The following is a 21,324-nucleotide window of genomic DNA, read 5'->3' on the forward strand; positions in this document are numbered from 1 at the left end:
GTGAGTAATGCTTGATGAGATATGTCCTTGTATATTTTACCGTTGCTGTCCTAGACCAAACAGAAAGTATTGAGGAAATGTAAAAAAAACCTTTGATGCAAGAGGAATAGGTTTATTTCCTACTACTGGTGTAGTTCCATGTTTGCACGAAATGGTAGACTCAGAACCATTATGAAGACTACTGATATGGTATAGCTCCTCAAGTCGTAACTGACATAGTCAGGACAATCATCAAGTGTCATTGTTATAAAAATGGTTTCATCACAAAACGCAATAAACAAAGGTTCAAAGTACAAGTACAAGTACAACTTCTGGCTAAACAATTGCATTACAGCATCTCCCAGCAAGCTTAAATTCACAAGCTTTATTTCGCACTCACCAATATTTCAAAATCCTTTGGATGACCTTCTTAAGCCTGTGGAATGGCTTGCCTTCACTACATCACACAACACTGTAGCTTGCCATACCACATCACTGAATGTTTACTGTGAAAAATGAATAAATGAGGAAATTGGAAACATTTAGGTGTGGGTGACACAGTGAATGAGAGGACTGACAGACAATGACTCATACTCAACTAAAAGAAGAAAACTATGAAATTGGCTCACGAAATGGACAATTGACAGAAATAAAAACTTAATGTCTTGGAGGTCAATCGATGCAATGTCAAAATGGATTTCTCCAGTATGTCGTCAAAATGGCAAGGCCATGTGATGCTCAAACATACAGTGGAGGTTTCATGTTAATTTCGTATATTAATGTATAAACCTTTTTGTAGTTTACCCTGAGATCCCTACCGCCCTACTTACCTAGGCACAAAGCCAAGGTTTACAGAGAACTTGTTTACCAAGAGTAAGTTATGCATCGTCTGCATAAGATCAGACGAACTTATCCCAAGCACCTGAAGAAATGTAATAGTTGCTTTAGTTGTCATCTTTTCCTTCACACAGATTTTGTTAACTTTTTATTTCAATTGTTCATTATGGCCATATAGACATAACAAGCCCTATGTCTATGATTATAATGCAGTTTGCAGCTATTGCTTGCTAGCTAGCTAACTAACTAGCAGTTGGTTCCAAAACAGCTGTAACGTTAGGCACCAGAATCGAAGTGATGGCACGATGTCCGCCAGCAAATTTCTCTTTAGAAACGAGCAGTCGATGATGTAGAATATACGAACACACTAAGGGAACGTGACTAAGTTTGAAATTTAACAAGTGTATCAGGGTAAGCAGTGTATCCAACGAATTAATGGGATTTATGGACCGTTCAGTGAAATTGTGGATAACCAGGGTCTGGGCGGGCGGTGCGCCTAGCCAATTCACAGCGTCAGCACATTCTCGGTACTTATACAGTCTGCTTTCGGCATTACAAGATACATATTGTGTGCATTCACACATATTCTTAACTTTCAATATGACAAATGTACAGACAATGTTGCAACTTACCGTCAATCTAAGACGTTTCCCTCCGTCTCCCTTCTTCATTCTTCCTTTTTCCCTCTGGTCTGATCAGTGGTCACGTGCTACAATGGAATCTCTCTACGCGTCCAATCCGAAGTGCCAGACATCTGTCTGTGCCAACGTGGGCCACGGGAGCCTTGAATAAAGCTATTTAATTTCACAAAGCCTGCCGAATTAAATGTACTATGGAGACGTCTACAGCATAAGAACCTTGTGAGAATGTATAGTGCAGACTATAATTTGTGACACAATAGCTGATTTTAGTACACTTCTCTGTCTTGTAGCTACATTTTCTCTCTTGTGTTTATGTGATCTTGTGTAAGCTACTGCATAGGTGCAGGCTACATAAATATTACCTTTCTATAATGAAATGTGCTGACATCTAGCCTAAAAGTGGCTCTCTCTGGATGGTTGAATAAACATATAGCCTGCCTATAGCTGTTTTCTTTCCATAGTCAAATATGAGATGCTGAGGGGCTAAATGAAGGACCTTTGTATGAGCTGAGGTATCAAACTTTCTAAACAAAAATCAATATGGAGCCAAAGTACAGATAAGGTTTAATTTCTTAATATAGGAAACGAGAATGAGAAACACACAAGATGGTTACACAATGGTGCAAGAATGTCCTCCTTAGATCCCAATATATTACTATACATCTATTCTGACTACACTATGTACATGACAGCCACATACATCCTACAAGAGTGAAGAGCCAGAATTATAGCTAAAGAAAAGTTAGGTAATGGGGAGACCAGTCACTTATCTAAACAAACAAATATGCGCAGGTACAACCTCTCTTTTCTCTTCTACAGACACATATGCACACACTTAACAAAGCGACACTCACTGACAAGTGATTGCCACAGTAATGCTCAATAATTTGCATGCACATAGATGCCAATATTTAGACAGGGGATACTTCTACTTTATTTTTAAATGCTTTACTGCTAAAACAAATGTTAGAGATGTGCAACTTGAACTATAGAGATATCATAGCTACAACTTCCAGAAGGCCGCATGTGTGTTGTTTTAGAGCAACCTGTCACTCAGCTATCAATTATGATACTTTCAGTCAAATCATGTTTCAAAGTGCTGAAACGACACGTGCTACTGAATCTATATGCTGTCATACACAAGAGTGTAGGGACTGAGAATACATATAAGATCAGCCTCATCCCACAGTAGATCATTCTCACCCCTAGGTCATTCTCATTTCCACTAAAAAAAGCCTCTTAACCCACACACACTACAAATACACTCACACAGTCGCACGTTGGACATATGTACGCACACATAACCCTAACACTTCTTTCTTCTCTCTCACTCCATCCAAAACAAATAAGGAACCAAAACAAAAACAAAAAGGATGCAGAACAAAACAAGACAAGAGGGAAAAAAATGCTCTACTCAGTGATAACAGAGAAGACCACAGGCTCACTTCAGCAAATGCAACTGGGAGACTTGAGTTTAGACGTCAACCTGGCCCTGAGGTTTGCGGGTTGGAATGCAATGGCAGGCACCAAACAGACACGCGCGCGCACAAAATTCCCTGACCCTTCTCTGCCACTCAAAGTGTATCCCAGCGCTATTGGGAATGCTTCATTCAACTATTCCAGATTGTGACACGTCCCAGCAGCCCTAACAACAATGTATTTTGTACCTTATGACAACACAATGAGATACAGTAAAAAAAAATTACTATAAAAAATGACATGAGATGACACAGACATAACAAAACAACAATAAACAAATGAAAAAAAATTGATCTTTGATCTTAGTTAATGAAGCCCCATATGTGTCTATAAATGTGATTTGCTTTGAAACAATGATCACACGTGCATCCAATTTGGCGTAATAAGGCTTGAAACATGAAACATGAACACAAATTCATTATTAGCTTTCATAGTTAAAAATGGCGTACAAGCATACAGGGGAACAACCATGTAAAGTCATATGTGCTTTGAATTGTTCAAACTCCCCCAGACAATGTGCCTTTTAAAGAGGTCCAGGAAAAGCTAAGACCTCTCAAAATATCTGAACTACAATATGGACCATATGTAAATAATGCATGCATCACACACGTTCTGACAGTCTTCTGTAGCGATGCTAACTCAAGTGTGCTGCCATCACTGAGGATTATTGTTTTCTGGTTGTTTCTGGGGTTTTTTTCAGACCAAAATAACTGAAGCACAAAGCACATAAAAAATGCTAGTGACAACCGCATAGGCCCATCTCAGTAAATTTCTCGCAACACCAACAGATGGTGCAAAGGCGCATTAGGCCTAAGCTCTTTTGCTATGTAGATGTTGCATATTTTCAAAAGAGTTACCAGGAATTAAGTGTGACGTGTGGAGCATTGGAGGAATTGAAATGGCTGAGACAATTCCACCTCCTTATGTGTGGGTAGAGTGAAGGGGTTCATACAGCCCATAAAGCAGCCCATTCCAATTAGGGGGGGGGGGGGGGGGGGGGAGACAGTGCAATCCATTGCACATCAGTCCATTGTGGCTCTACAACCCTCTCCATTAGAGCTTTTACTCTACAGTGACAGTAGTTCTGCTGGAGCTAGGAGCACAGATGGCCAGCCTAGCCTCATCCAAATTAACCTGCATAACATTCATATTCAGAGATAAAAAAAAAACACATACTATAAAACATAGAAAGATTATTAAGTCATACTCCAGTGTGGGGGTAAATAAGGAACATGAGCAAAAAGGAAGAAACTAAATCACAGCAGTGCTTTACATATTACAACCACAGGCCCTTAAAAAAAACATTCCTCCAGTTGTTGGTTCTCCTTTCAACCTAGCATTTAGTCTTTTCTCCCCCCCCCTCCATCTCTTTTTCCCCCTCTCCTTTGGTACCAATTGAAATGATTCAGATGTAACACTTGGCAGAATGTGAAAAGGTACAGTTGATAGGAAACACATTACAAAGACAGGCAAAAATTGCTCAAGTGTCCGTGGATTTAAGCATCAACAACGCAACGCAGTCACCACAGCGAGTTGATGCCAAGTTTTCTTTTTGTTTTGTTGTTGTTTATAAAAGCCAAACAATGTCACTCAAGTCAAACCCCCCCCCCCCGACGCCCCACGTTTGTCCTCTTGCGCTGCTGAAGCTACATCATTGCTGGATTGTCTCCTGTTCTTTCCCCTTACTCTGGGAGGCTAGAGGATTCAGGTCAGGGCTGAGATCCCCTGCTGGAGACTTCTGGGACTTCTGGTGACGGTTCATTGGGTCGCATGTGGTCGCAGGGCCTGATAGATGCAGTTGAATGACGGCCGGTCACCAATATCTCTGTACCAGCAACGCATCATCAACTCAAACAGAGAGGCTGGACAGAGTGGAGGGGCAGACAGAAATATCTGTGAGAAAAAAAAGACAGACAGTTAAAGTGCGGTCCGTGATTCTACTCCATTATCATCACGGCCCTCCAGCTGTCTATTCAGTGTGTGCTTTAAGACAAAACACTCCGGTGTACACAGTCCTGGCTCCATAAATAGGAAACAAATATGGCGGCTCGGATTGGGACATCAACAATCCCAGCCAATCAACACGTTGCTTCAGGGGCACGGAAGCAAGGGGTGTAATTTAATTGGTTGTTGAACTAAAATATCAACATCCTTGGATGACTGCAGACTGCAGACGCAGACTGCATCTTAAAGGTTGTTATCTTAACATTAAACATAAACAGAATTTAAAGTAGAAGTTGGATTGGTCTGTGTACCTGTCTCCCCTGGTTCCTGAAGAACTCCCCAGTGTTTTCGATGACCTGTTCATCAGACAGAAGGCTGTACGGTTGCTCCTTGCACAGGGTGAAAATCTCCCAAAGGGTGACCCCGAACGCCCACACATCACTGGCAGTAGTGAACTTCCCCTGGAGGGTGACAGACGACAAAAATACGTAAAAACACCAGAGCGACGTATTCACACATACATGGAGGGCATACCTGCAAGCAGGGGCACATACAAACACAGACACTTGAGAAGCATGTGCAATACGTCCACAGTACATCCATCTGTGCATTTCCTCACCTGTTCTCAAAACTCACACGCAAATGACAAACATTGCCATCGCTAAAATACAAACCTATGCCCACACACACACACATACATAATCTACGTCTTTCTACAGTTGGGCACCTATATCATGAACATATTCAACCCTCCCCCCCCACACACACACACACACATGTGTCCACTCACCAGTAGAATGCTTTCCCAGGCCATCCAGCGAATTGGCAGCACGGCCCTGCCCTGGATGCGGTAGTAGTCGCTGCTGTAGAGATTGCGGCTCATCCCGAAGTCTGCGATTTTGATGGTGAGCCGGCGATCCAGGAGGCAGTTGCGAGTGGCAAGGTCCCGATGCACAAAGTTCAGAGAGGCCAGGTACTTCATGCCAGAGGCGATCTGCACTGACATGTGCAAGAGATCCGAGGTGCTGTGGAGTAGAGAACAAAGTGAAGTTCAGTGACGTTCAGCAAGTGAAAGTGAAGCTTATGTACAGGAACAGCCGTGCCCACCCACTCTTTGGATGTCACATGTAACATTGTAAACAACGATGAAGAAGGTAAGTCTGTTTAAAAAAAATGAGGTTCTGCAAAGGACTTTTCCATAAAAACTCTTTGTTGTAAAAAACAGATTCTTCCAAGATGTCACTGCCCACTGCAGTATACAATATAAAGCGACGACAGCCAAGTTCTGTTGCATAATCTTAAACGGAAAGCACTTTGCTACAACTGTTTTGAAATGTGCTATACAAACAAAGTGACTTGAATTGACCTGACTTAATCAAATGGGTTTCCCTAAACTCTCTTATCTATAGTAATAAGCCAAAGAAATTCAAACGTGTGCTTAGTACACTTTGTACACACTGTTCAATGTCTGGAAAATTATTTTGGACAAAGTCATAGTGGGGGGTAAGGTGCAGACCTGACGGAGGGTATGTTGTTGGCATGGGTTAGCGTGCTCTCTATCTCTCTCTGGGAGAGGAACATGTTGAGGTCGCCGTTTTCCATGTACTCAGTGACCATGCACAGTGGGTCCGAGCTCACACACACACACAGCAGCTGGATGATGTTGGGGTCGTTGAGTCGGGACATGATCTTAATCTCCTTCAGGAAGTCATTCCTGTCACAAGACGAGAGGATGAAGGGGTCAGTGAGTAACCAGTGAAGTCATATCTAAGGTGCAAATACTTCATATTAAATACATTGGCAGTAAATGGCTCACCATGGAATGGCCATTTTATACATAGTATCAACCATTAGTGTTGTTAAGAGATACTGTATCTAATGCTGTATGATGTACCACAGGGTGTAAATATGAAACACAAAAGACCAGTTTTACTGGCACATCTTTTTTAATGATTCACTTTACAACAGCAAAATAAGCCAAAGTCTAACAGACCTGGCAGTACTGGTGGCATCCGGCCTCAGCTGCTTCACCGCCACCAACACTGGCCTATCGTCCATCTCCGGCAGGGGGGCGCCCTCTCCCAAAAACTCCAGCAGGCCTTCCGCCTCACACAAATGAACCTGAGGACACAGAGTGACAAATGACTCATACCAATCACCCCTAAACACCAGGTCACACAATTCCAAAAGCATGCGAAGGTCATTAAAGCAGGTATTCATAAAAGTGATAACTGACATTAAGAGAATAGAGGAGACAGGGGGGGGGGGGCACAGAACAACATCCTGCAGGTAAATATTCTTAAGCCAGATCTCATTACTGTGTGTTTGTGAAACCCCTTGAGAGCATCAGCACATAAACTGCTGAATCAGAGCCAGCTGCAGAGGAGGTATGGGGTCTGAGTGACGACAGAAAGGTCCGGATTTTACATAAATGTTATGAGAGATGCGGTTTTACATAAACTTTATATGTGCTATCTGAGGTACTGTCAACATACATTGCCAGGTCATAAAAAGTGCAGGCGTAGGGGTGGGTGGGTAGGGGAGGGCACAACTGGGGTGGGTGGGTAGGGGAGGGCACAACCACTAGACAATTCAATAAAACAACTTAATCTGAGAAAATATTTAACTATGTGCGGGCGTGTGTGAGGGTTGATTCTGTCCTCACCTCTCCGAACTGTCCCTCCCCCAGCTTCTCACGGAAGATCAGCTGCTCCTGAGGGAACTCGGCCACGGAGATGTCTTTACGAGTGAGTGAGTCGACGGTCAGGGCGGGGACGGCGTACATGTTACTGCCAGTCACGCCCTGTAGGCTGACGATATCCGTCTCTGCGTAGTGGGGCACGCTGCTCTGGAAGCCCTGGTGAGGTGTGCACTGGGTCACGTCAGGCTCTGCATAGCCCCCTCCAAAGCCTGAGGACAGGAGGGGGAGGAAGGGGAAGGGAGAGAGGGTGAGAGAGAGGGCGAGGAAGGGAGAGAGGGTGAGAGAGAGGGCGAGAGAGAGGGTGGGGGAGAAAGACATGCAGAATGATAGGAGTGTAGAGAGAGAAAGCCAGAAAGAGAACAGTTTAAAAAGAGAGGAAGAAAAAGACATAGGAAATTATAAAGGACAGAGAAAAAGACAAGCAGGGTAGGTGAGAGACAAAGAGAGATATATAATTATTTTGCTGACCATAAGACAAAGGTGACAACCATTTCTCCTCAAACAACCATAATAGCTTCAACAAGTAGGCCTAACTGAAAAGGATCTTTTAAAGTGCCAAAGAAGAACAAGAGAGCAAGTAAATCAGTAGGGTCTTACCATGAGACAGGGCATGTTTCATGCACTGAGTTTTCAGGAAGAGGTCAGAGACAGCATTACAAGCTAGAGGGTAAAGGGACAGGGCAGGGGACTGGACAGGGTAAGGAACGGAGAGAAAAAGAGAAAGAGGGAGAGAGAGAGAGAAACTCAAGCTTTTGTCAGCATGCACTGCATTCTTCTATGTCCTCAGAAACATTCTTGAGGGATTAGCAATTCAATAAGTGAAAGAGAGGCAGAATGCAGAGACAAATCTGGCCCATTGTCCAGAAGTGTCTGCAGGGGGAAAAAATACACAGACAGGAAAGTGGCAACCATTCCAGACAAAGAATCCATGCAGGCTCAAACATACTGTAAAACAACTGAGCTATTTTGTCCCATTCGATGCTACAGTATAATACATTTCCAAACGGCTACACTGTATACAGCAGATGTAGGAAATAACATGGTGAGCTGCAAATACATTCACACTCTATACAGGCCAAATCGAAGGCTTATCTACCACTATAAACAACACAAAGGTGACATTGTTATCTTGACTCACATCTACCCGTTCCCACAACCTCACCACAGTAAACAGAATCTGGTTATCAAAACATTTCTCCATGTTTACATATTTTTATTTTTGGTTAGAATTAAAGTCGAAACAAAATACAAAACCAATTTCAAATCACATGTAGTCTGCCTTACAAAATGACCCTGCAGTGGTGACATTAGCACAATGCTAGCAAGCACCACACAGGAAACAATGCTCAACTTGCTTAAAATGTGCATTAGAACTATTTCAGTTCTAATAATATTCATATACACCACATAAAGGGGGTTAATAGGAAATGAATTGTCCTCCAAGAAACAATCCTGTGAATACAAGTCATCAAAGTCCAACTTTGATGTCCCTCAGTTTAGGAAGAAGCTCGTCATCCCACTACCCAAAAGCTAAAATGAAACACTAGCTATATTTATCTTTGTAAGAGTTCCCCTTTTCCCACTCACCCGAGGCCTCTGCACTCTGCGAAACCTCCGGTAGCTTGTTCCTCAGTGCCGCCGGATCCTGGTACTGCGGGTCCAGCAGGAAGACCCTTTCATAGGGGGGGTCAGGCTGGGAGATGCGTGGAGGCAAAGGGGGGGTCTGCAGGATGATAGTGTCACTGCTGGAGGAGAGCCGAACGGTCACCTCCTCCTCCAGAATGCGTCGTGGGGCCTTAGAGAGAACATGTGATTAGTGTCGCTTCCATGTCCTTCCATGTTCACACAGACCCAAACTGCTCAGAAAGGGCCCATTTCTTCTTTATTTGTTTGTTTTAATTGTTCATTCCCAAAAATCAGTATATGTTGTTATTGCTGCTGCTTTTTCAAGCTTAATAATAATAATTGATAATAATAATTGATAATAATAATTGATAATAATAACCCTATATCTGAGTGCCACTTGTTGGCTAATGAACATTTTAATTCAACACTGGCAGAAGAACTACGGCATCTGCTGATGTAACACCTTGAGCCCAGTTTTACCTCTCCCACACCCACCTTCTCCAGCACTTTGCAAACATACTGGCACCACAGGATCAAGAAAATGATCACCACCAACAGGAGGATGATGGTCACTAAGCAACCAATGAGGATGGAGGTGTTGCTTTCCTCAGGCATGACCGTCTTCCATGCAGTTGTCACTAAACAGAGTCGTACAGAAGGGACAGTCACAGGAACAGGACTTGAATAGACCAATCAGGCTAACAGTAATTGGTTAACTTCAGAGACAATTTAAACTGAGTGTGGTGAACACTTCAACCAGGGCTAAATCTGACCTAAGCTGACTCTTCACCATTCTGAGTCAGATGACCAACAAACAGAGGTGATTGTGTGTCACTATTGTGCTGTTCAGAGGTGTTTAACATGAAGTCAGTGAAAGAGATGCTCTTGCATTTGCTTTAAACACTACGCTGAGCCATCCACCTGCAGAGGCAAGAAGTCCAAGTAAGGTCAAACATTTACCAGTTTTCAGTGTGGTGGGCAGAGAGCTGGAAGTCTTAGGCCAGGAGGATGTCATGACAGGTGTGGCCTGGGTAGGGATCATGTCCTGGGCTGAGGAAGGGAAAGGACAGATCACTGATAGGAACCAAATAATCACATGCATTTGTGTCATAGTTCAATTCCACCAGGATTGAAGCTATGGCAATTTAACTGTACATATTGAGTAGTGGAAGTAGAGGTTGATTCCACAAGTCACCAAGGCTATGATGGCCTCTCTACACTGTTAGATTATTGTCTCTTGTCAGCATTGAACACCCTTTAAAATTTCTCCAAAGAGCAGCTTTTGGGAAAGATTCTAAACCCCTTTTCGGATTCATTGTGCTATCAGCCTGGAATTCTATGTATGAAGCTACATTGCTAGATGCTAGATACTAGATTTCCAAAGAAGCCTTAGGGTTCTCTACTGTGAGCCTTGTCTAAGCATGCACTGAGAGAGCAATACTTTTCTAAATTGCTTGTGACCTTCTCTGAGACCTTACCAGACTGGAAGGAGATCTCGCTGAACATTATCCACGTGTCTGCAAAGTGGAATCGGCAGCGGATTGCTTTGCCCATGCGGCGGCCCAGGGGCACGGTTACGTAGCGGGCACTGGGATTCCGGTCGTCCAGGACGGTGCGGAACTCTTCCGGCTCCTGCTCCCAGTCAGCAATGAGCCGTGGCTTGAACCAGCATTCCACCGAGGAGAAGATCTTCACCCCTCGAGTGAACATGTTGTTGCTGTGCACCTGTGCGAGGAGAGGAAGAGAGACTGGTTGGGTACTGAGGGACTGATGCATGTTTAGAATCCTTTTTTGCCACAAGATTGTGAAAGAAAAGCGTGCGTACCACTAAGAATCAAGTTAATAACCCAGTATCACCTAGTAAGCAGCCACTGTGGTCTAGTCATGGAATGAAAAAAAAAAAAAAACACAACTCTATAGCACTCTACAGTGAAATATAGAAGTGAAAGAATGTATCAGCTTTAAACACCCTGTCTTCCTCACCTTCATGGATGTGAAGTTCCTCGGCCTGTCAAACACAAACTCCATCTCCACGTATCCAGGGCCCAGGCTGTCCTTCTTCCAGCCCACGTAGTAATATCCGTACCACACATGGTACTGATGGGTGAGCAGGAAGTCGTCCTGCCCAATCACGCCATCCGTCAGCTGGCCCAAGCCTCCACTCAGTTTCCTGGGAAAAGGAGGGAGTAACCAGCGATGCTGTGGTGCATATCACGGTGGCACAGCAAAGCAGTGTAGCAAGAAAGGCGGTTTTGCATGGCATGCTCAGATCTGTTTGTGGCGTTGTTGGAATGGTCTAATATTGTAGCCCAAGGCGAGAGTGCACTGTGGCTGGGTAAACAGCTCAGTCCTTGTGAGTGTAACAGCAGCACGTGGTCACAAGGCCTACCTGCGTTCAAAGACGCCGTCATAAGTGGAATCATTGAGCTTGGCGACGGAGTACCCTGGGGCCATCATCACCTGACCCTCAGGAGCACTGTACGTGGTCAAACCATCTACAGAGAGCAAGTCAGGGGGAGACGGTGACAGAGATATGGTGAGAGTGAGACAGAAGAGCGAATGAAAGAGAGAGGAAAATGGGAAGACAGTAAGAGAGACGGAACACCAGTGATTGAGTGAGAGAGTGAAACAAAGTGAAAGGGGCCACTAAGTTTGAGGTTCTGGTAGACATTACGCACTCCAAGAGAACAATTTCACTGGCTCCAAAAGGGAATTTTTTTTTTTGACTACACAGGGTTTAATTACTTGGTGTCCACAGTTCCAACCCAAATAATTGTGTAACAGATTAATCATGTCATAACTCATAACAAATCATACTAGCTGAGTGTGCAAGGGGGCCACTAGAGGGCAGACTGATGTATGTGTGTCACTGCCTCAAACACCATAGAAAGTGTCCTTAGCAACCTCAGCAACAAAGCCCTAGAAACATGCAAAATATTAAGTGAGAGAAGATTTTAGGTGACTTTAATGAAAACCCTCTCTCTCGTTTTTCACGAAAAAAAATCTGAACTGTCTCAAACTCTTTGTAATAACTCTTTTAAAAGTAAAATATCCTGTATGTAGTCCTATAATTCAAACCAGTGTCTACACAGCTTCAAACAAAGAGGAAAAGTCACTAAAACTTTCTCTAATTAAAGGAGAACATGTGTATTTCCTCTGATTTATTTTCTTTCTGGTGTTATCCACAATGGGACATAGTGGTTGTAATTGGGACACACACCAAAAACTTAAGCTCCCCTTTAAGTACACATTGCGCATTGTGTATAACCACTCCAAGTGAAAGAGAAACACATTTGTGCAGTCAGCACTCACCAGTCCAAGGGCATCCATAGAGCTCCACTCGCATACACACGGTGGTTGACACACTGGTGACGGGGATGACACGGAGGTAACGCGTGATAATTGGCGGGTGTAGGTCCTTAATCACTGAGGTGTAGGCATTATCATTACCCTTTATCACCTGCCGAGAAGAAATTAATGAAAGTGACTTCAGCGTGCTTGTGAGTTATCCCATAATAAATCCCTAATTGCAGAAACTGGACTGGCTAATGTACTGCTGTACAAAAATCGCAGGAAACAGATGTTCAGCGGGAGGAAGTCAACACATTTCCAAACCTCTCCACATAGAGTACAGATGGTTTTTTTTTTAACGAAAAAGTGCAAAACAGTCCAGCTTGGTTATTACTGTTAGTCCTAGTTAATACAAAAATACACAATCTGGCCTACATGTTTAAATTAATATGTAGACCTATGACATGCACTATACGATGTATTTAAAGGAATTATGTATTGTAAACTTTCTCATATCACAATACAGTATATACAGCCTCCAATGCACATGCATTATGAGCATATTGATCATACATAAATATACAAATATATACATCCAGCCTGAAGCTCTGTTGTTTGTATTAAAGAAGGTTCTCAACAGCCTAGGTCTATGTCAGATGCACAACATCGTAACTGAAATGCACAGTAGTAGAGGGAATGTAAAAAGACTTGTCTCCTACATATTCTGAGTGTCATTTGTATGACTGTGTGGCTGGGTGAGGGCCGCTGGATGGCTCTCTGCCACTGAGGCAATGCATTCAATAAGGAGGCCACTGAATTTTTCAAAATGTTGTGATATTTCACCATTCGACAACTGAGCAAACAAGCAAGGAGTGCTGGAGTCGCTAGGCAATCTAGACAAGCTTGGCGCTTCACTGACCTCTGCTCTCACACATATCATCAACTCATCACCCACAGTGGCCATGTTCTTCACCACATTTCAGCAGGCTCAGTTTACCCTACCACTTAAAGAAAAAAAACAGCACTCGACCCATCTCACGTTGCAAACTACAGGCCGATACAGTCTCTTTTTTCTATTTAAGTTCCACGAGCGTGCTGTTTTCAAGCAGGTCAGAGTGATTCTCGTGCATTAATATCTGCTGCATCCCAATTAAAACGTGTTTCAAGAGTGGTCATTCCACAGAAAAGTCTGATAAATTGGTGGTGGAAACAAGATGGACATTATGAGCTGCCTCCCAGTAGTCAGACAGCAGGACTTATCTTGCTGGTTCTGTCACCAGTGTCTGACCCGGTAAAGCACCAGATACCCCTGCCCCTACTGAAACACATCATCTCTGTCATTCAGAAATATGGGGTTCACAACTCATATCAACTAACTGACTACACACATTGCATCTGTATCCAGTCTGTCATCCTTTGCTATCTTTTGTTAGCCTTTTGTATCTTTGCTATGGTCTATATGTTGTCCTTTCTTTTGCACCTCCACCTGGGCAGTTCTGTCTCCTATTCACACATAGATACAGAACCAGTTTCTTTAACTCCTCACAGTTATCTGGTGTTCAGGTTTGGTGAAGCAGAAATGTTGCTCTGTGTCATTTCTTTTTTCAGTATTTTCTTTTGTAATTGTTGACTTATTTACTTGTGTCAAATTCTTCCTCAGTAGTAAGTTGCATTCAATAAAAATGAAAACTAAAATAAACATAAATAGGCTACGCCTGAATTCCTCACAATGGCAGTAAAGGCATCCTTTCACTATACCTTGTTACCAAGGCGACTTTTCCAGGAAATCCAGTGATGGCCATCGCGGCTGTAGTCTAGACGGTACATGCGAGCAAATTCGTTAGAGCTGCGGGCATAACGGCCCTGGGTGCCAACAACTGTGAGGAATGTCAGCTGGCGCAGGTCCAACTGCAAGTACTGAACATCTGTGGGCTCCAGGGGACCCGCCGGGCACCATGCCCCGTCCCCTTCCTCCTTGTTCAACCTGGGGGCAAGTGCAGAGATTGAAACAGAGGAGAGATGGAGGAAAGATTGAGAGAATACAATGTCCGAGCAGAAAGATTGAGACACACACAGCGATAAAGAGACAGATAGAAAGATAGAGAGAGAGAGAGAAGGGAAAACATACACAAAGACAGGAAGACAAGGCAGAGAATTAGCCCAGTAAAGTAGGAGTTGAAATATGGAGAATATGGTCCATGGCCCAAAAGATTAAGAAGTAGAAGGCAAATAAAAAGTGTCAAGAGAGAAGGAAGAGACGCCAATTAGCACACCACTGTTGCTAAGGTAACTTACTCACATTCTCATAACAGGACAGTAGATGAAAAGAAATTTGCTCAAGGAGCCTTTCCCTAGAAAACACTTCATACTGAATATACTTAACTATGATCAGAGTTATTCAAACCATACCTTGCAAACTGTGGTCCAGTGGTATCCCACCATTGGCTGGAGGCAGTGATTTCATCATCTTTGATCCTGCCATCCTCCATGCCAAGAGGGTATCGGCAATGTGCTGTAACAAGACAGCGGTCAACTGATGTTGAGACTGACGTCAAACAGGTTTTTTTGTTTATTCGTCTCAATGTGTGGGATTAGTTACATTTACCAACAACATGTACTCTGGGTTTGGCCTAATTGCAGTAATGCTTTACATCAGGTACAGAACTATGGCACTAATGCTTTTTGTCAGCGTATGACAACAACTGCTTCTATTCCTTTTCGTTGTAAGTATATTACTAAAACACAATTTAATCAAAATACAAAGTTCTCAAAGACAAATAGAAGAAGGAGTTGGAAGAAAATAAATGTACCAGTACATGGAATTATTAAAACATTTTCAATAGTGCATTTTTGTATAAAGATCACAATGCAAAGAGATCAGACTCAGATATCAGATGTGGGGAAGGTGTTACAACTACAGATTCTGCTGGTGTTCATCCATAGCTATAGCATGATATAGTACCACAGCTGTATGTATGCGTATGTAGTGACTCTCTTTGGCTCTCACCTGGATCTATCTGAGCATTGGCACTGGTTTGTAACGCCAGGAGCAGGAACAACAGCATGGTGAGCCTTGGATGTCTGCGAGCAGACTTGGACAGAGACTACATCTCTGGAGGGAGAAGGAAAAAAGATTTAAAAACACTGAATTTGATGTAGTGAGCACAGCTAATCTGACATTTTATAACATTTGGAATGGCAGATGATCTGAGTGCAGTTTTCACCTGAGGAAAAAATCATTTCTGTACGAGTGAAGTAACAGAGCCTGAATACAGATGTAGACGACTGTGTGACTCCTATTACTATCATATGAAAATAAATCTGAGTAGGCTGTGAGAAAGTTCCAGAACAAACCAAATCCACATCCCTCAGCTAGGCTCACACTCACTGCCTACTGTGAGGAGCTCCATAACTTCACCATCAAATGACAAGAGCCTAAAGTTGTGCAAATACACAAAGCATTGATGGTGTGATGAAAAGACATGACGCACAGAATCCTAACTAGTACCTCCCTGGTCTTTACTAAACGTTTCTCTCCCCTCTAGGTTCACTGAGTTCTTCTCTCTGTAACTCTGTAATGACTCTGTAATCTCTCTTTCGTTATTTCACCCTTCCCCCACCATCTCCCTCATCAACAACTCCCCACCCCCTCTCACCCCACCTACCCCTCCTCTGCCACTCTTTTCTCCTGCCTGCTCTCTTTCCCACTCCCTGAGCTCTTCCCTTCTCTTCCTACAAGCACATTATTATTCTTTCTTATTGTTTCTTTCAATCACTCTTCCCCTGTCCTTCTCCCTCTCTCTCTCTCTCCCTCTCTCCTTTTCATTTCTGCCTCTTTTTCTCTCTCTCCCTCTCTCTTTCCCCAAGTCTCTGGTTTTCATTGCTCTTCGTCCTTACACCTCCCCTGGGGCAGTCACTGGAGCTGTAGGCCCAGGCCGAGCACAAGTTTGCAAAAGAATACTCTGACAGAAAGACATGGGTGCCAAGAGAAAATGGTGAGGGTACATAGAAGGTCATGTCCAGAACAGCATGTGCTAATGAAATATATGCCTAGACGGATTTTTCGTGCATATCTCACTAAGAGCGTGTTCGACTCTGAGGATGACATGTCTCCTGAAAGTATGTATGCAAAGTAAAACCTGATTCTGAAAGTATAGTGTTTAAGCGCTGTTATAGTTTTTAATAGGATACAGAAAGTGTTCAGAATTTTAGGTAAGTTTAGGCTCGTCATTGATTGTAATGCTTCCGATCTCTTCACAACCCAAAGACAATCTAGTTTTTGTCGTAGCTTTTATAGCTTAAAGAGCTTATTCCTCATCTTGTCATCTTGGATGGCGCACGCAAGAGTTACACCCTGTTCTTGAATGTGCTCTGAGAAGAGTGTCATTTTCAATGCCCCTGTAATGAATGAGCAGTTTACAAATCCAGGCTAATGTCCCATTACTTCACAGTCATTACACAACCCACAGAGGAATGTGGTCCAAAATTCTCTCTTTTTTCTCTCTCTCTTTCTGTCTCCCTCTCTCCTTGCGTTCTCCCCTCATTCCCCAGTCCATCTCCTCACATTCCTCTGGTGCTGATGAGTGTTTTTCTCTCTCTCCTTTCTCAAGAGCAGTGGCGCGCTCATTACATCCCACATGTCACGTGGCGCCGATCCTGCCTTTGACTTTAGCTCCGCCGGGGCACCACAGATAACCCACTGCCTCGGGGCTCAGAAGCCCATGTGTTTTTCTCAAAGGAACGTACGAGGGAGAGGGTGAGAGCGGAGGGGGGTTGGGAGAGGGGCTCTGACATGGCAGAGGTGACAAGGTGTGGGGTGGGGATACGTAACAGCACAGGGAGTCACAGCTGGTTTATGTAATTTTTGGGTACAAGCCGAGGCCTGTTTAGCAATCGGATTCCTGTGTCGTTGCTCATCTTCCAGAGGGGCCTCATGTGACCAGCGAGGAAACAGAGCCACAAAACAAAACGCAAACAACCAAAGGGTGTCTGCTTAAAACAAGAGATGGAGAGGGCGCAGACTATTTCAGAGCAAGAAGGACCCCCCCTCCCCCATCCCCCGTCAAACTAAAAACTCATAAACACACATACCGACATCTTTAAGTGATGACCCACACCCCACACAGCCACCCACCATTTTCAGGAGCCAAGTAAAAAAAAAAGAAGAAGAAAAAAAACAGAATGAGAAAAAAAAATGCAGATTCCAAACAGAAGACGTATTTCAGCTTGCATGCAGGACGCAGCATGCCCAAGGTAAGTAAATCAGCGAGCAGCGAGAACAAAGCACAAACACGATCCCTCCCCCAGACTCTTGGCCTGTTTCGCTGAGACACTAACTCTAGCGCTGAGGCTAGCTCGCTGGCCCTAATCTACTTATTATGCAACACGATAAACAATGTGCAACACATTGTTCTCAAGGGAGGCCTGGCTCTGACCCAAAATCACTGCAGTAGGGCTTGAGGACTACAGTACAATTGCATGCATTCACATAGCGGATACTCTTCCAGTGAATCCTAGAGGGAGAAAAAAAGATTCAAAATGCAGATAGGATTGTAGACGGGATGACAACAACTGTCCCTTGACAACAGGCAACTCATGACAGTTTTTTTTTATTTTTTATTATTTGAATTTTAAATTCATACTAAACACATACTAAAAAAAGAGCACAGAAGGCACCATCTTCTGCTAACCACCTGCACGCTCACTTAAGGGGTTTGTGTAGCATGCCAAGACATTTCACATAACTCAAAAACTAAATGTGCATTGGGAAACCAGAACTTATGTCATTTCCACCAAGGCTGACCATAGGTAAGGCCTGCTCTGTAACTCTCTGACATAAGCATGTGTGACTGAAAAATGAGACATCTGACCAGCAGCCCCAGAGGAAGGCCCTGGTACTGCTCAGCAAGTGACCTCTTACCCCATCCTTTGACAGATGCACACATACTCACTTACACAAACACACACACATGCATGCACACACACACACACACACACACACACACACAAACACACACACATGCATGCACACACACACACACACACACACACACACCACCAACAATGATAAAAACAACTAAATTTAACCACGTTTGTCAGACTGAATACTATGGACATTTTGCAAACATTATTTTGCAAATAAGTACTCATCAAGGATTAATAACATTATTGTTACTCCGAACGTTTTGACAATTCACCCAGCAAAAATGACACTGAACAATGCATTTTTGAATTAATGAGCACAGTAATACATAATTTAGTAAGTATTATACTGTTGTAGTAGGTAAGTGCTGTATATACTGGTGTAGTGCTGTCTGTTCTAACCTTGCTGACTTCTGTACAGATCAATCCACAGGATGAATGAGAGATACTGTTGTAAACCCAGGTCTTGCACAATGTTAGGCAAAAATGTAATCGTTTTCAGTTATTTTGATTGGCCTAAAATTATAGATGAATGTTTCAGAGTTGACTAGACCTAGCCAAATAGAATTCTCCATAATATCTATTTTGCCTTTGTTATACGGTATGTTCAATTTCTCAAATCCTCGTCTTGTGAAACAGAATTGGCCAGTAAAAAGATCTCAGGAGCTCCTTGACAGTGTTGTCAAAGATGGTGTTGCAACAGATTTAATAAGATTTACTGTCTATTGAAAATGACTCCATTTGTAGCTCACATCATGAAGGCTGACATTAGCACAGCGCTGGTAGTTATCTCAGAGACAACCAATGAAACGTACTAAACCCACAGGAGACCAGGAATAACATCCTTTACCTCAGGAAATCCCTGACTTTCCTCTCAGTTTGCCATGACTGACAAAAGAGTCCCAAATGCAGCATCTTAGACAGCAGCCATATAAGTATTAAAACTGAGCTGTATACATGGTATAGTCCGGATTTGTCTGGCAAGATTTTATGACCAGTTAAGTATAATTTTATATTTGTAACAGTCTGTAATCTCTACCCATGAGATGATTTGATGTTCCTGGGTTATACCATTTTGTTATAGCATGTCATTTCCAACATCACAGACATTGTGTTTTGACATATAATTGTAAGCGCATCATGAATTTTTTTGGACAAAACAATGTAAAACAAGTTCAAATAATGTCACTCTTTTGTCTTGTGGAAATGGGCATGCATGCAAAACATGCAATTGTAGAAGATGCCCTAAATCCCTTAGTAACCCAAATGCAAAACAAATTGGTGGTTGACAATGAATCAAAGAAAATTAACATTATGGTGTGTGTGTGTGTGTGTGTGTGTGTGTGAGAGAGAGAGAGAGAGAGAGAGAGAGCGAGAGAGAGAGAGAGAGAGAGAGAGATTCAAATTTAGTACACAGTTTATTTATTTTTTAAACGACCGAAGATGTACACATTGACCCCCACACCTTCCGAAGCACTCTGCACAGTTGAAAAAGTCAATAAGGCTAAAATATGGGATACGTGTGATTCTCAGGATTAAGGTTTTACTGTAATTTACAACTGTTCCTGATTATATTTATTGTTAAGTAAGTGATTTGTGTCTGTCCATTGTGTTTCTTAAAAAACAAACAAATAATATGTTAACTGCTTTGAGTTTGAATGTGTTTAAGTACAGTTCAGTTCAGGTTGAATTAAACCTCACGATGGCCCGTCAGTGAGGAGGCCTCGGGTTGATAACTTTACAAGTTCACGAGCGTGCGCTCCACTGGAGATGCGCGCGCATGGCTAGGGTAACGGGAACACAGGGGAAAGTTCGGCTTGAGTATGGAGAAAATCTAATGAGAAGCTGCGGCGTTATGGCCTTACCATCTCGTGTCCCGTTTGCCATGTTACAAAGGCTGTAACCCATTCCCAAGTGACATCGTTGTCCCTATAAATTACCGCTAGCGCCAGTCTCCATTCCCAACCAACATTTGCAATGGCAAGAAAACAAAGATGTGGAAAAGCCTATCAACTACAGTGAAGCTCGCATTCGTAAAGGCACTGTTCAACTTTCTAATACACTACATGAAACGGGGGGGGAAAGACAATCGAAAATATAGCAGAAGCTCAAACTGATTAATCCAAAGTAACATATCCCGACAAACTTTGCACTATTTTACCCGTAAAACTATAAATCCACTCGTTAGATACTTTGGAATTGCAAAGTTGTTTTGACGAAGCACAATGTAAATTCAACAGCTGTTTAGGCAATGTGACTTTATTATAAACACGCACGAACCACAATGGTCTTTGTTTCAGTGTTCCAACTGTAACAAAGAGGCCAACATCAACAGCAGAGGAACAACTTTTGTCTGTTCAACTGTAGCCTTGTAGTCAATATGATCGATTACCTGATTTTGGGATCTTGACGGGATCCGACAGTGGTTTATCTTTGTCGAAGTTGCATCAAGGTACAAAACCCAGTTCAAAACTTCGGAAAATATTCAAGTAAAGTGATCTTCCTCGTTGTTTTACAATACATCGGGAGATGTGCACACTCAAGAAAAAAGTTTCAATGTGATTTTTACATCACATCCCGCTTCCGGCCACTAGAGAAGGGGGTGCAATACAATCTCTGGAGTACAGCTTGAATAGCTCACTAGCTATGAAACATGACTCCCTCGGCTGGTCAGGAACGTTGAATGCAGGGAAATGCAGTGAAAACATTTCTGGCATCCCAGGCAACACTTCCTTCTCACACGCAACAGCTCTCTCTCTTTCTCTCTCAAACACACACACACACACACACACATGCAGTATACACATACACACGCGTATATAGTGTATATGTAGGCTATAGTGTGACTGTTTATGTGTGCATATAGCATATGCCATATAGGGAAAGAGGGTGAGAGAGAGACTA

General features: G+C 43.0%; 1 protein-coding gene across 1 annotated transcript; it reads right to left on the bottom strand.

Annotated features, from left to right (window-relative positions):
- Positions 1 to 2,009: 2,009 nt before the first annotated feature.
- Positions 2,010 to 21,089, bottom strand: ddr2l (discoidin domain receptor family, member 2, like). Its single transcript, XM_012830557.3, has 17 exons — positions 20,813 to 21,089; positions 15,506 to 15,610; positions 14,908 to 15,010; positions 14,257 to 14,482; positions 12,520 to 12,667; positions 11,597 to 11,702; positions 11,191 to 11,377; positions 10,686 to 10,932; positions 10,168 to 10,257; positions 9,703 to 9,845; positions 9,169 to 9,376; positions 7,546 to 7,790; positions 6,874 to 7,001; positions 6,397 to 6,594; positions 5,671 to 5,905; positions 5,192 to 5,341; positions 2,010 to 4,829 (listed from the first exon to the last, which is right to left on the bottom strand). The coding sequence occupies exons 2-17, from the start codon at positions 15,561 to 15,563 to the stop codon at positions 4,695 to 4,697; spliced, it is 2,607 nt and encodes an 868-aa protein (XP_012686011.2). The 5' UTR covers positions 15,564 to 15,610; positions 20,813 to 21,089; the 3' UTR covers positions 2,010 to 4,694.
- Between the last annotated feature and the right edge of the window lie 235 nt (positions 21,090 to 21,324).

The sequence above is a fragment of the Clupea harengus genome, chromosome 7, assembly GCF_900700415.2.
Source record: "Clupea harengus chromosome 7, Ch_v2.0.2, whole genome shotgun sequence".
Taxonomy (NCBI): domain Eukaryota; kingdom Metazoa; phylum Chordata; class Actinopteri; order Clupeiformes; family Clupeidae; genus Clupea; species Clupea harengus.